At 38.5% G+C, this 15,577-nt stretch overlaps 1 protein-coding gene across 2 annotated transcripts in view; it reads left to right on the top strand.

The window, feature by feature from the left end:
* SHQ1 (SHQ1, H/ACA ribonucleoprotein assembly factor) overlaps positions 1 to 15,577 on the top strand; it is a 296,452-nt gene that overhangs the window by 111,039 nt on the left and 169,836 nt on the right. For both annotated transcript variants that reach the window (XM_053720888.1, XM_053720887.1), the window contains exon 9: positions 10,890 to 10,943. In XM_053720888.1, coding sequence (XP_053576863.1) covers positions 10,890 to 10,943 — 54 coding nt within the window. The remainder of the gene's footprint in view (positions 1 to 10,889; positions 10,944 to 15,577) is intronic.

The following is a 15,577-nucleotide window of genomic DNA, read 5'->3' on the forward strand; positions in this document are numbered from 1 at the left end:
TCCCTCTCGTTTGCGCTCTCTCTCTCTCCCTCTCGTTTGCGCTCTCTCTCTCCCTCTCGTTTGCGCTCTCTCTCTCTCTCTTTTGTGCTCTCCCCCCCCTCTTTTGCTGTATCTCTCCCGCTCTTTATCCCCCCTCTTCTGCTCTCTCTATCCCCCCTCTTTAGAGCTCTCGGCAGTCAGCCCCGGCATCTGGCCCCGCCCACGTCACATCCGGCCACGCCCCCACTCCACCACACGCCAGATGCCAGGTCAGTTGGAAGGCCAAGTGTGTTTGTCCTCGCGCTTAGTCTCTTCTGCGCATGACGGCTTCGGACAAACACACTTGACCTTTTATTATATAGGATAAGATAGAAGATAAGATAAACATAGTTAAGATTTTTGAAAAGATAACTAAATTATGGTAATAAGTTTTTTTTTTTTTGTATGCAGATCTTTTGCAGTGCATTGCTTAAAGTGATGGTAAACAATAGATTATTTTGTAGTTTCTATTGATTCAATGAATTTATTGTTTAAACTCCAAATGCTTATATAATTCAAAAATATAACTGTATTAGTTGTAAATATGTGTATAAAATACTAACTGGACAATAGTTTTTCTAATCTTTCGAATGACGTATTTAGTGATACCACCCACTATATACGTCACATTTCTCTTGTAAGGTGTATCCAGTCCACGGGTTCATCCATTACTTGTGGGATATTCTCCTTCCCAACAGGAAGTTGCAAGAGGACACCCACAGCAGAGCTGTCTATATAGCTCCTCCCCTAACTGCCACCCCCAGTCATTCTCTTGCAACTCTCGACAAGAAAGGAAGTATCAAGAGATATGTGGTGACTTAGTGTAGTTTTACCTTCAATCAAGAGTTTGTTATTTTTAAACGGTACCGGCGTTGTACTGTTTTTCTCTCAGGCAGATATTAAAAGAAGAATCTGCCTGGAGGTTTGATGATCTTAGCTGTTTGTAACTAAGGTCCATTGCTGTTCTCACACATAACTGAAGAATATGGGAAAACTTCAGTTGGGGGAACGGTCTGCAGATTACCTGCTTTGAGGTATGTTCAGTATTTTTATTTCTAGAGAGAGGAATAAGTTCTAGAAAATGCTGACAGAGCCTTGTGTATTTGAGGTAAGCCTGATGCAGGGATTTAACAGCGACTGGGATCATGCTTACAAAACAGGGTAATACTCATGTTATTACTTATATTATTTAGTGACAAAACGTTTACATGATTTCATAAATAGGACATTTTTTCTCTGAGGGAGATAAGCCTTTATTTGGGGCCTAGTTTCCACATGGCTAGTCAGATACTCCCAGGAGTATTTTCTTAAGGCCCCTCTGACATCCAGTACATGGTGGGAGGGGCCTATTTTAGCGCTCTAACTGCGCAGTTTTAATATAGACTGAGACATCCAGCTTCCCTAGAAGAGTCCTCTGGCATCTGAGAACCATTCCAAAGGGGTTATTTCTGCATAAAATCGTATTTAAGGGCAGGTAGGAGCCTCAGCAGAGCTGTGGCATGGTGCTCAATTGATTTATAACGTTTTTTTTTTTAAATGTTTTTCAATCCGGTTTGGGGCCTAAGGGGTTAATCATCCATTTGCAAGTGGGTGCAATGTTGCTTTAGTCCCTTACACATACTGTAAAAATTTCAAAGATTTTACTGTATTTTTTCACTGTTTTGCAGTTTAAGTGCTAGTTTTTTTCTCTTAAAGGCACAGTAATGTTTTTGTTTAATTGCTGTTTCACCTTTATTAAAGTGTTTTCCAAGCTTGCTTGTCTCATTACTAGTCTGTTAAACATGTCTGACATAGAGGGAACTCTTTGTTCAGTATGTTTGGAAGCCATTGTGGAACCCCCTCTTAGAATGTGTACCAAATGTACTGAAATTTCTATAAACTATAAAGACAATATTATGGCGCTTAAAGATTTATTTCTAGGGGATTCTCTGACTAAAAAGAGGGAGATTATGCCATCTAACTCTCCCCATGTGTCAGAACCTATAACTCCCGCTCAAGTGACACCAAGTACATCTAGCGCGTCTAATTCTTTTACCTTACAGGACATGGCGGCAGTTATGAATGCTACCCTCACAGAGGTATTCTCCAAACTGCCAGGGCTACAAGGAAAGCGAGACAGCTCTGGGGCTAGAATTAATACAGAGCTTTCTGACGCTTTATTGCCTATGTTCGATATACCCTCACAATGCTCAGAAGCCGAGGCAGGTGAGCTTCTATCTGTGGGTGACATTTCAGACTCAGGGAAGGTGTTACTTCAGTCTGAATCTGAGATGACAGCGTTTAAATTTAAGCTTGAACACCTCCGCTTATTGCTTAGGGAGGTTTTAGCGACTCTGGACTCTGTTCTTGACAAAGGCTTTGAAGCCGAAACGCGTAGATACCAGAGCACCACTATACTGATTTTGAGAGAAACAAAAGGAGCGCTTCTAACTACACATCGGAAAAAGGTTTTTCAGCTGAACCCATCTGAAACTACAAATATCCATCTGGCGGCATATATTTAACCGCACTAAGCATCAAGCAAATACAGTGCAAACCCCTTCAATATCTTTGAAGCTGTATCTTTGAAACTGCAGCTATTAGATCGGTCACTGACCGACAAAGAAGAATCAAAGACACAGAACGGCCTACCGAAGCGGCATATGAATCCCCACTTGATGGTTTGAACGTAACCGCATTAAAGATACCACCAGGAACCACCTACCCTTAAATAAATAGATCAGTCACTGACCGACAAGGGAAACGGATACAGAGCGGTCACTGGAACCGCACAACATTCACATCAAGGTGAAAGCCCAAAAAAACCACGGAGGAACACCAACCTATATCCATCACAGAAGGTTGATCACCAACCACAAAGAGGAACATCCAGCGGCATATATTTAACCGCTTGTGTAATCCAACACTGAAAAGACCCCACAGCTACTAGAGTAAGCTAGGTCATTGAAGGAATCCACATACTTAGCAGCATTTATTTAACCGCACTATCCTACATATCACCAGCAAAATCAAGAGTGCATATTATAAACCAGGTTAAATACCTCACCGGTTTCAACTAACATAGTGTCATCAAACAGATACACTATAATGTACTGTTTCACACATAATATTATATTTTAGTGTGTCAGATATCACTTATACTCTGCCTATTTGTATGATAAATTGGAACAACAAAGCCATATCAAGAAGTCATAAAGCACAAGTCTGAACTATATACATAGAACTGTCTCTATACATATTTTTAATGCCACATAGATAATGTCAACTTTATAATCTGTGTAAATTACGATTTTATCTGTTTTAAAATATTTTATTAATTACCAGTCGACACCGGTGTCAAATTAATCTTATGTTAATAAATTTTATGACATAATAAAGTGTAACATTAGAACCTAGTCTTGTGGTCGTATTCACAATAAGGAGTATATTTTTTTTACAATTCATTTTGGCCCTAATACAGAATTTTAAAATAGAACATCTATATAGGAACATTATTTTGGAACAAATTAACTTTGAAAATTAAGACATAGCGATACTAGCTGAGCATATATAGGAACATTATTTTGAAACAAAATAACTTTGGAATTAAGACATAGCGATACTCGCTAAACTTACTAAACTAACCCTAGGCCATAGAAATTTTAGGAATAAACGAACCATTACAATACATCACATATTGGGAATAGCATTCAATTGCGCCACCTACTCTAACAACCGTATTAGCGACTCTGGATGACTGTGACCCCATTGTGGTTCCAGAGAAATTGTGTAAAATGGACAAATACTTTGCAATACCTGTTTACACCGATGTTTTTCCTGTCCCTAAAAGGTTTTCGGAAATTATTACTAAGGAATGGGATAGACCAGCTGTGCCGTTATCTCCCCCTCCTACTTTTAAAAAGATGTTTCCCATAGATGCCGCCATACGGGACTCGTGGCAGACGGTTCCTAAGGTGGAAGGAGCATTCTCTACCCTAGCTAAGCGTACAACTATCCCCGTTGAGGACAGTTGTGCCTTCCTAGATCCTATGGATAAAAAAATTGGAGGGTCTCCTTAAAAACATTTTTATACATTAAGGTTTTATTCTCCAGCCTCTTGCATGCATTGCCCCAGTTACTGCTGCAGCGGCTTTTTGGTTTGAGTCTCTTGAGGAGGCTCTACAGGTGGAGACCCCGTTAGACGATATTCTAGACAGGATTAAAGTTTTTAAGTTAACCAACTCCTTTATTTCTGACGCCATTTTTCATTTAGCCAAGCTAACGGCTAAAAATTCAGGTTTTGCCATTTTGGCGCGTAGGGCACTATGGCTTAAGTCCTAGTCAGCAGACGTTACTTCAAAGTCTAAGCTTCTTAACATCCCCTTCAAGGGATAGACCCTATTCGGGCCCGGTCTGAAGGAGATCATTTCTGATATTACTGGAGGAAAAGGTCACGCCCTTCCTCAGGATAGGTCCAATAAGTTAAGGACCAAACAGAATAATTTTCGTTCCTTTTGAAACTTCAAAAGTGGCGCAGCTTCAGTTTCCTCTAATGCAAAACAAGAGGTAAATTTTGGCCTGTCCAAACCAGTCTGGAGACCTAACCAGGCTTGGAATAAGGGGAAGCAGGCCAAGAAACCTGCGGCTGCCTCTAAGACAGCATGAAGGAGTAGCCCCCGATCCGGGACTTGATCTAGTGGGGGGCAGACTCTCTCTCTTCGCCCAGGCTTGGGCAAGAGACGTCCAGGATCCCTGGGCATTAGAGATTGTTTCCCAGGGATATGTTCTGTACTTCAAAGCTTTATCTCCAAAGGGGAGATTTCATCTCTCACAATTATCTGTAAACCAGATAAAGAGAGAGGCATTCTTACGTTGTGTTCAAGACCTGCTGGTTATGGGAGTGATCCACCCAGTTCCAAGGGAGGAACAGGGGCAGGGCTTCTATTCAAATCTGTTTATAGTTCCCAAAAAAGAGGGAACTTTCAGATCAATCTTGGATCTCAAGATCCTAAACAAATTTCTCAGAGTCCCATCCTTCAAGATGGAGACTATCCGAACCATCCTCCCTATGATCCAGGAGGGTCAATATATGACTACCGTGGACTTAAAGGATGCTTATCTCCACATTCCGATTCACAGAGATCATCATCAGTTCCTCAGGTTCGCCTTCTTAGACACGCATTACCAGTTTGTGGCTCTTCCCTTCGGGTTAGCCACTGCACCAAGAATCTTTACGAAGGTTCTAGGGTCCCTACTGGCGGTTCTAAGGCCACGGGGCATAGCGGTGGCTCCTTACCTAGACGACATTCTGATACAGGCGTCGACTTTTCAAATCGCCAAGTCCCATACGGACATTGTTCTGGCTTTTCTGAGGTCTCACGGGTGGAAGGTGAACAAAGAAAAGAGTTTTCTCTCTCCCCTCTCACAAGAGTTTCCTTCCTAGGAACACTGATAGATTAGGGGAAATGAAAATTTTTCTGACAGAGGTCAGGTTATCAAAGCTTCTAACTTCCTGCCGTGCTCTTCATTCCACTTCTCGGCCGTCAGTGGCTCAGTGTATGGAAGTAATTGGCCTAATGGTAGCGGCAATGGACATAGTTCCGTTTGCCCGCCTACATCTCAGACCACTGCAACTTTGCATGCTCAATCAGTGGAATGGGGATTACACAGATTTGTCCCCTCTTCTAAATCTGGATCAAGAGACCAGGGATTCTCTTCTCTGGTGGTTCTCTCAGGTCCATCTGTCCAGGGGAATGAGTTTCCGCAGGCCAGACTATATAGTCACGACAGATACCAGCCTTCTGGGCTGGGGCGCAGTCTGGAACTCCCTGAAGGCTCAGGGTTCGTGGACTCAGGAGGAAGCCCACCTTCCGATAAACATTCTGGAACTGAGAGCAATATTCAATGCTCTTCAGGCTTGGCCTCAACTAGCTGCGGTCAGGTTCATCAGATTTCAGTCTGACAATATCACGACTGTAGCCTATATCAACCATCAGGGGGGACAAGAAGCCCCCTGGCAATGTTGGAGGTTTCAAAGATAATTCTATGGGAAGAGGTTCACTCTTGCCATCTCTCAGCTATCCATATCCCAGGAGTAGAGAACTGGGAGGCGGATTTTCTAAGTCGGCAGACTTTTCATCCGGGGGAGTGGGAGCTCCATCCGGAGGTATTTGCCCAGCTGATTCAACTATGGGGCAAACCAGAAGTGGATCTGATGGCGTCGTGTCAGAACGCCAAGCTTCCCTGTTACGGATCCAGGTCAAGGGATCCCCAGGCAGCGCTGATAGATGCTCTAGCAGTGCCCTGGTCCTTCAGCCTGGCTTATGTGTTCCCACCATTTCCTCTCCTCCCTCGTCTCATTGCCAAGATCAAGCAGGAGAGAGCTTCTGTGATATTGATAGCACCTGCGTGGCCACGCAGGACTTGGTATGCAGATCTGGTGGACATGTCATCCCTTCCACCATAGACTCTGCCACTGAGGCAGGACCTTCTACTCCAAGGTCCATTCAAACATCCAAATCTAATTTCTCTGCGGCTGACTGCTTGGAGATTGAACGCTTGATTTTATCAAAACGTGGTTTCTCTGAGTCGGTCATTGATACCTTAATTCAGGCTCAAAAGCCTGTCAAGGAAAATCTATCATAAGATATGGTGTAAATATCTTCATTGATATGAATCCAAGGGTTACTCATGGCGTAAAGTCAGGATTCCTAGGATATTATCCTTTCTCCAAGAAGGATTGTAGAAGGGATTGTCAGCTAGTTCCTTAAAGGGACAGATTTCTGCTCTGTCTATTCTTCTGCACAAGCGTCTGGCAGATGTTCCAGACGTTCAGGAGTTTTGTCAGGCTTTAGTTAGAATCAAGCCTGTGTTTAAACCTGTTGCTCCTCCATGGAGTTTAAATTTAGTTCTTAAAGTTCTTCAAGGGGTTCCGTTTGAACCTCTGCATTCCATAGATATCAAGCTTTTATCTTGGAAAGTTCTGTTTTTGGTAGCTATCTCTTCGGCTCAAAGAGTTTCAGAGTTATCTGCCTTAGTGTGATTCCCCTTATCTGATATTCCATACAGATAAGGTAGTGTTGCGTACCAAACCTGGATTTCATCCTAAAGTGGTATCTAATAAGAATATCAATCAGGAGATTGTAGTTCCGTCACTGTGTTCTAATCCTTCTTCAAAGAAGGAAAGTCTATTACACAATCTTGACGTGGTTTGTGCTTTAAAGTTTTATTTACAAGCTACTAAGGATTTTCGTCAAACATCTGCATTGTTTGTTGTCTACTCTTGACAGAGGAGAGGCCATAAGGCTTCGGCATCTTCTCTTTCTTTTTGGCTGAGAAGTATAATCCGTCTAGCTTATGAGGCTGCTGGCCAGCAGCCTCCTGAAAGAATTGCAGCTCATTCCACTAGAGCGGTAGCTTCCACATGGGCTTTTAAAAATGAGGCCTCTGTTGAACAGATTTGTATGGCGGCGACTTGGTCTTCGCTTCATACTTTTTCTAAATTCTACAAATTTGATACTTTTGCTTCCTCTGAGGCTATTTTTGGGAGAAAGGTCTTGCAGGCAGTGGTGCCTTCCGTTTAAGTTCCTGCCATGTCCTCCCTTCATCCGTGTCCTAAAGCTTTGGTATTCATATCCCACAAGTAATGGATGAACCCGTGGATTGGATACACCTTACAAGAGAAAACATAATTTATGCTTACCTGATAAATTTCTTTCTCTTGTGGTGTATCCAGTCCACGGCCCGCCCTGTCACTTTAAGGCAGGTGTTTTTTATTTTTAAACTACAGTCACCACTGCACCCTATAGTTTCTCCTTTTTCTTGCTTGTCTTCAGTCAAATGACTGGGGGTGGCAGTTAGGGGAGGAGCTATATAGACAGCTCTGCTGTGGGTGTCCTCTTGCAACTTCCTGTTGGGAAGGAGAATATCCCACAAGTAATGGATGAACCCGTGGACTGGATACACCACAAGAGAGAGAAATTTATCAGGTAAGCATAAATTTTGTTTTCTTGTGCGCTCTAGAAAATTCGCAAACTAATGCACATGCTCATTTGGTAAATGTCACTCAGTCTAAATTGCAGATTCTGTACACATGCGCAACTACATTGTGAACGAGCACAAAGACTGAAGATGAGATTCGATACTACACGCATGCGCATTAATGCACATTAATACCGCACATTGACTAAAGAAAGTCAATTGGACAAAATTATGATTTGGCTGCGGTACAAGTTTGTATTTCAAGATTACCTGCAATTATTCATTTTTATCATTAAAGCATCGCTGCCTGTCAAAGTATTGAAAATTAAAAAGCGCTTATATGTATTTTGCAGCATAATATCTATTTCAACAAAGTGAAGATAGTGAGTCTACCATCACTTTAATTGCTGATAATTTAATGTTCCTATAATTTATTTTTGTATTAAATATTTGCTTTGTTGCTTATGCAGTTAACACACGTCTGTATAAACACAGATTGATAAAAAAATAAAAATAAATGACACTCTATGTTCAGCTGCTATATTCTTGAGGTTGGACCACTTACATTAGTAGGATCCACTTTCAATTTGTGTTCGTATCTACTTGTCGCTTCAGCTTAAACCTCTTGAAAAATGAGAATGCAAAGCGCATACCTTAATCATTTAAGAGCCATTAATTGTCTCTTGTCCTTCCAGGGATTTTCTTGAGATGCGCTGTGTGTAATCTCAAGTGGGTGCTGCTCAGTTCAGGGAGACACAGCACAAGGGAATACGCGTCTCTCTAGTTATGAAGAGCACTTAACTTTATCTATCTTTCTCAATAAATGAAGTGGGTAAAATGCTCTTGCCCAAGGAGAATCCCCTCCCACACAGGAAAAAAACGTTTATTTGTTACAGCGTTTTCTCAGTAGTCTAAAAGGGCTTAACTGGGGTTGTGTATATTATATAAATGGATCCATGTATACCCTTTATATATCCTATGTAATTCTGTGCAACGTCTCCACAAAAGCTCCATTATCCCTCCATTCTTTAAAGGTATACTAAACTCATTTTTTTTTTCTTTCACGGTTCAGATAGAACATGCAATTTTAAGCAACTTTCTAATTTACTCCTATTATCAATTTTTCTTTGTTCTCTTGCTATCTTTATTTGAAAAAAGCAGGAATCTAAGCTAAGGAGCCGGCCCATTTTTGGTTCAGCACCCCGGATAGCGCTTGCTGCTGATTGGCTACTTTTAGCCACCAATAAGCAAGCGTAACTCAGGTTCTGAACCAAGAATGGGCAGGCGTCTAAGCTTTACATTCCTGCTTTTTAAATAAAGATAGCAAGAATAGGAGTAAATTAGAAAGTTGCTTAAAATGATATGCTCTATCTGAATCATGAAATAAATAATTTGGGTTTAGTGTCCATTTAATGAATAGGCTATCTATAATAATATAGGAATTGATGAGTAGGGATTGTTGTTTGTGACTCTAGCCTACTTTGTACTTATTAGTAAAGGGGTATTTATGTTTAAAGGGACACTACTGGGAGCTAGCTGAACACATTGGTAAACCAACAACAAGAGGCATATTTGTGCAGACACCAATCAGCAGCTAGCTTCCAGCTCCTGAGCCTACCTAGGTATGCTTTACATCCAATGATACCAAGAGAACAAAGTAAATTAGATAATAGAAATAAATTGGAAAGTTGTTGAAAATGGTATGCTCTATCTGAATCATAATAATAATTTTGGTTTCATGTCCCTTTTTAATGTTCTGGAATTTTTCCGAAAAAGCTGCAGCGACATGAAAGTAAACAGTAACGTTATTCAGATAAAGCATTCCGTTTTAAGAGACAATTTGCTTCTATTATAACATTTACTTTGTCCTCTTTTGTATCCTTTGGTGAAAAGCATATCTAGGTCAATTCAGGAGCAGCAATGCACTACAGGGAGGTAGCTGCTGATTGGTGGCTACACACATATGCTTCTTGTCATTGGCTTACCAGATGTATTCAGCTAGCTCCCAGTTACGCATCGCTGCTCTGGTGACTTTGTGTGTTAAACCTTATTTGCAGATGTTTTATTTATATATATATATATATATATATATATATATTTATATATAGTTAATCAGCCAATAAGCATTAACATGAAATACCTCTTAGCCAATGTACATTAGTAGAGAGTGCCTATCATGCAGTGAGCATTAGCAGGAAGTGAATCTTAGCCAATCAACGTTAGCAGGAAGTGCCTCTTAGGCAATGAACATTAGCAGGAAGTGCACTATTGATACAGCTTATTAAATTTAATAGCTTTTACGTTTTTTATTTTATTTAGTGATGTACATACTGGCAGTTTCATTCACTGCCGATTGCGTAAGTAAGATATTTGACTTAGAAAATAGCCAATTACTGAAAGCAGCCTCCTACAAAAAACAATATATTGGTTAATATATTAACTAAATAGCAAAAAAAAAAACTCAAATTATTCTCCATATATCTATATAGCTGTTTCAAGTCAAATACATGATCATATACCTTATCCCTTATAACCCTTATAAAAATAAAAAAAATATTAGAATTTTTTTTATCATAAACTGTGTATATGAGTGTAAGACTTTTTTATTATAATGTGTGTTTTTTTTTATGTGTTTCGTGGATATTTTTTTTCAACCCTTACACTTTACACGAGGTGTTCAGTCTCGCTAATCCGTTGAGCGCAACAGTTTACTTTCAACTTGTAATATGCGCAACAGCGCGGTTTGCAATATTGCGTAATGCTACCTGCATTAAAAGCTTTTTCACATGTCAATCCTTCACACCTGGCAGAGGCCTGTTTGTATAATGTGTGTGTATATTATTATTATTTTTTTGTAAAATAAATTTAAATACAATTTTTGTTCTTAATTTTTTTTTTCTTCTGTTAAAAAGGTTGAATCTGCCTGGAATATCAGAAAACTTAGTGGAACCCTAAGCTGGTTTGAGGTAAGATTTTACTATCATTAAAAAATTATTACTTTTCCAATGTAAAGTAAAATAAAATACAAAATATTAATAGTTTGTTCTATTAAAGGAGCACTTAAAACAAAATGAAAATGTTATGACTCTGATAAAAGCATAACATTTTACTTAAGACACTTTTAAATTGACTTCTGTACTTGTTCCCTTGGTATCCTTTGTTGAAAAGCATACGTAGGTAGGCTCTGTAGCAGAGGTGCACTACTGGGAGCTAGTGGGTGATTGGTGGCTACATACATATGCCTTTTGTCATTGGCTCACCAGTTTAGTTAGCTTTCAGTAGTGCATTGCTGCTCTGGAGCAACTTTAACTATGAGTTTAATTGCTTTGCAGGGGTTAAACACATAGTTCTATGCAAGCAATAGCACAATATTAAAATGCACTAACATATTAGCGCGTATTCACTTTATGCACTTTTACATCCCTTTAATATATATAAATATTTTGAACAATTGATTGGTGACTTGACAACCTATATTTCAATTGGTGTCTTACTTGAGAATGTGGTGAGCGTCTGCCTTTGGGATTAAAACGTATAGGGACAGGGTATAAAAAGGGATATAGTAAAGTACTACATTAACAATTTAAAGGGACATGAAATCCAAAACGTTTTTTTTTTCATAGTATAGAAATAATTTGGATATGCTCTATTATCAGTTTTACTTTATTCGCTTAGTATTCTTTTTTTCAAGGGCAGCAATGCACTACTGGGAGCTAGCTGTACACATTGTTAAACTAATAAGAGGTATATATTTGCAGCCACCAATCCGCAACTTGCTCCCAGCTCCTGTGCCTACCTAGCTATGCTTTTCAACAAAGGACACCAAGGCAACAAAGCAATTAGATAATAGAAGTAAATTGGAAAGTTGTTTAAAATAATATGCTCTGACTGAATATAGACACAAAAAAACCGACATGCTTTAATTCATGATTTAAAAACAACGTTCTAATTTGCTTCTATTATCACATTTGCTTTATTCTCTTGGTAAACTTTGTTGAAGAGTAAACCTATGTAGGCTGATAGGAGGTTAGGGGTGGGCGTGTGTCTTTAGCAGTCAAAGGCATCAGTATTTGCCATAATATATAACTTAGCTATAAATATTGGTGCAAACACTGTTGCCAGACCGCTAAAGACACGTGCACACTCCTTAGCTCACCTAGTATTACGCTTTAACAAAGGATATCACGAGAGCTAAGCAATCCATTTTGTTTAAAGGGACATTCCAGTCAAAATATAAATGCATATAGATTTATTGCATTTTTAAATAGAAACATATTTTCAATATACATCTAATGGCAAAAATGCTTCTATTATGAGTTATCACTGTTTTAGTGTTAACATTTTTCTCTGCATGTGAAGCATAGCTAGATATTTTCTCTACACCCACATTTTAAATAATGCAGCTGCTTAGATCGTCAGTGGGGCTTGTGTTATGTCAGCAATTAACACATTGAGTCATTACCAGATGGTACAAGCACCTTAGGCTCTCTGAACAAGTGTTTCGTTTAAAATGCTGGTGCACGGTGCATACTTAAATACATTTTTGAAACAGCTATAGCTTTTATTAGAAGCCTTTTTGCTAGTGCATGTATATTACAAAATTGCTTCTGTTCAATACCGAAATGTAACCATGTGGTTTCCTATTTTGGCTGGAATATCCCTTTAATTTTGAATTTACTGTCCCTTTTAAATATATAGGACCATTTTTCACTGTAATGGTAATGCAAGTCGTACTTGGTAAAACCTTGGTAGATTTTGCATCCTATACAAATGAAAACCAACTATGGCAGATAAATAAACAAGAGAAAAAAGCATTTTTAGTAAAGATGAATAACGGATATATAAAACCAAATTTAGTCTTTCTTTAGACAAAACCAAACATCACTCACCAAAATATCTAGATGTTTGGAATGTAGTGTTTGCTTACATACCATTTCTCACTAGTCTGACGGGTGCTATGAGGGTAGCCTAGCTTCCTTCAAAATAACATACACCTAGGAAAGAACATACCGGTTTTACATGCCGATGTATTTTTAAACTAAACTATTTTTTTCACTGTGTGTTTAACTCTAAAGGGCATATTCACCAATCACTGACCTTGTCCTCTGACTTAGATGGTTCAAGAACTTCATGTTAACAAACTGCTTAAACTATGAAACTCAAAACCCAAAAAAATTCTCTTGTGATTCAGATAGAGCATGCGATTTTAAACAAGTTTCTAATTTACTTCTATTATAATTTTTTTTTCTTTTTCCCTGTGGACAGCACCTAAACAGGGATGTAGGCTTAGGAGCCGGCCCATTTCTTGAGCACTATATGGCAGCAGTTTTGCAAGAATAAGATTTCCGGCCATGTAGTTCTCCATATTCCTACTTAGGTATCTCTTATTATTATTATTTTTTTTTTTTTAGAAGATGCCTTTTACATTTAGATTGAAATATTTTTTATTGAACAATTGGTACAATACACATTCTATATCAATAGCAGATACCATAAATAAATCACAACTGTAAAGCCTCTATTACACATTTCTCATCATTGTACTGCATTTTTCAAATCAACATTTTCTTTAGCCAGTCTTCACTGTATGTTACAAGTTGAAGCTCCAGTAGAAACATGAGTCCAATTGTTACAATTTTAAAGATCTAACAATGTTTAACAATGAACCTAAATAACCTATATAACCATTATGCCAGTTCGTTTCATCTTTTAATTTGTTGTATTATCAATAAACAGTTCTTACGAAATCTCCACATCTTAAACATCCACAGAGCCCACTGAGTACTCTCATTTGCAGTATCTACCGCTGCTCTTAATCTACTGTTTCTTTCTCCCTTGCTTGGTAGCTTATCCTATATGTGTTTTTCATTAAGGATCCAGTAAAACCAGACTCTATTGAAAGATTCCACCTCGTCTTGTATGGCCTTTTACATTTAAAGGGACATTATACACTAATTTTTTCTTTGCATAAATGTTTTGTAGATGATCTATTTATATAGCCCAAACAGTTTTTTGTTTTTTTTAAATGAATAGTTTTGCTTATTTTTAAATAAACATTGCTCTGATTTTCAGACTCCTAACCAAGCCCCAAAGTTTTATGAGAATACCGTCAGCTACCTTCTCCAGCTTGCTCCTGTTTGTGTAAAGGGTCTTTTCATATGCAAAAGAAGGGGGAGTGGGGAGAGTGGGGAGTGTCTTATTTCCCACTTGCAGTGGGCTTTCCATCTACCTTTTCAATACAGCTAAACTTCTAAGTAAGTTTTTAAACAGTTTTATACTGGATTTTTATATTAGGATCTGTGCATCTTATTCTTTATAGTAGTGTCTATTACATGCAGTTATATGAAAATGAGTGTATACTGTCCCTTTAAGTCCTTTTGCAGGTTTTGTTTCAGTGAGAGACCCACACACATTATATATTGTCCCTTAAATTAGACTCCTACTCTGAAATATTTACAACAGGGCTTCTGATTTTGAATATCTAAACCGATTACATAAGTCCTTGTGAGCATTAATTTAGTTTATAACCTACCTAGGTATCTTCAACACAGAATATCACTGGAATGAAGCAAATTTGATAATATAACTAAACTGGAAACTTTTTAAAAATGGTATGATCTGTCTGAATCACAAAAGATAATATTTGGGTTTCATATCCCTGTAACCCCTTTGCATAATAAAAAAGATGCTCTAATGAGAATAAAATAGCATTTAATTTGTATACTTTTATGACCCTTTAAGACTTATTTTGATGTACTAATATACAGAGGCTGCTCTGGCTTGAATAAATACAGAAAACTTAGAATATCACCCTGGACAACAATCAAGCAGCTTTGCTTCCTCCACCCAGACATAAAAAAAAAAAACCTTCTAAAAGTCTGTGTTAATGACAAGCACTTATGAATAAGGTTTGCTATGTAAATTCTGTTGGGTTTTTTTGTTATTTTTTTGGAATGTGAAAATTTGAAACCTATTCATTTCTTCCAAAAAAAAAATCACAAACATTGACAACAAATGTTGATTTTTTCGTTTACTCTCCAGAAACTGTGGACTATTTGTGAGCTGTGTTTCAGTAGTGTGAGTGGTTCTGGGAGTGAATAGATTCTTCCCCTGTTTTGTACTTGGAGCTTACAAATGAGCCCAAAAGGAATAGGTTTATTGTCCCACTACTCGTTTTAAGTGTTCTAAAAACTCACACGTTTTCTGACTTGCATTTAAAGGTCAAATTTTAACATGATTAATACCTTTTAGTAATGTTTGGAAAAGGAGTATTTAAAACCTGAATAGTTGGCTAAAAACTGTATTTCTTCTATAAGGTATGATGAGTCCACGGATTCATCCTTTACTTGTGGGATATTATCCTCCTGCTAACAGGAAGTGGCAAAGAGCACCACAGCAGAGCTGTCTATATTGCTCCTCCCTTAGCTCCACCCCCCAGTCATTCTCTTTGCCTACTCTAAGTACTAGGAAGGGTAAAGTGAAAGAGGTGATAAAATATTAGTTTTTAATTTCTTCAAGCAAGAGTTTTTTGTTTTAAATGGTACCGGTGTGTACTATTTACTCTCAGGCAGCAGATGGGTGAAGACTTCTGCCTGGAGGA

This window comes from Bombina bombina, chromosome 7 (genome assembly GCF_027579735.1).
Source record: "Bombina bombina isolate aBomBom1 chromosome 7, aBomBom1.pri, whole genome shotgun sequence".
Lineage (NCBI taxonomy): Eukaryota > Metazoa > Chordata > Amphibia > Anura > Bombinatoridae > Bombina > Bombina bombina.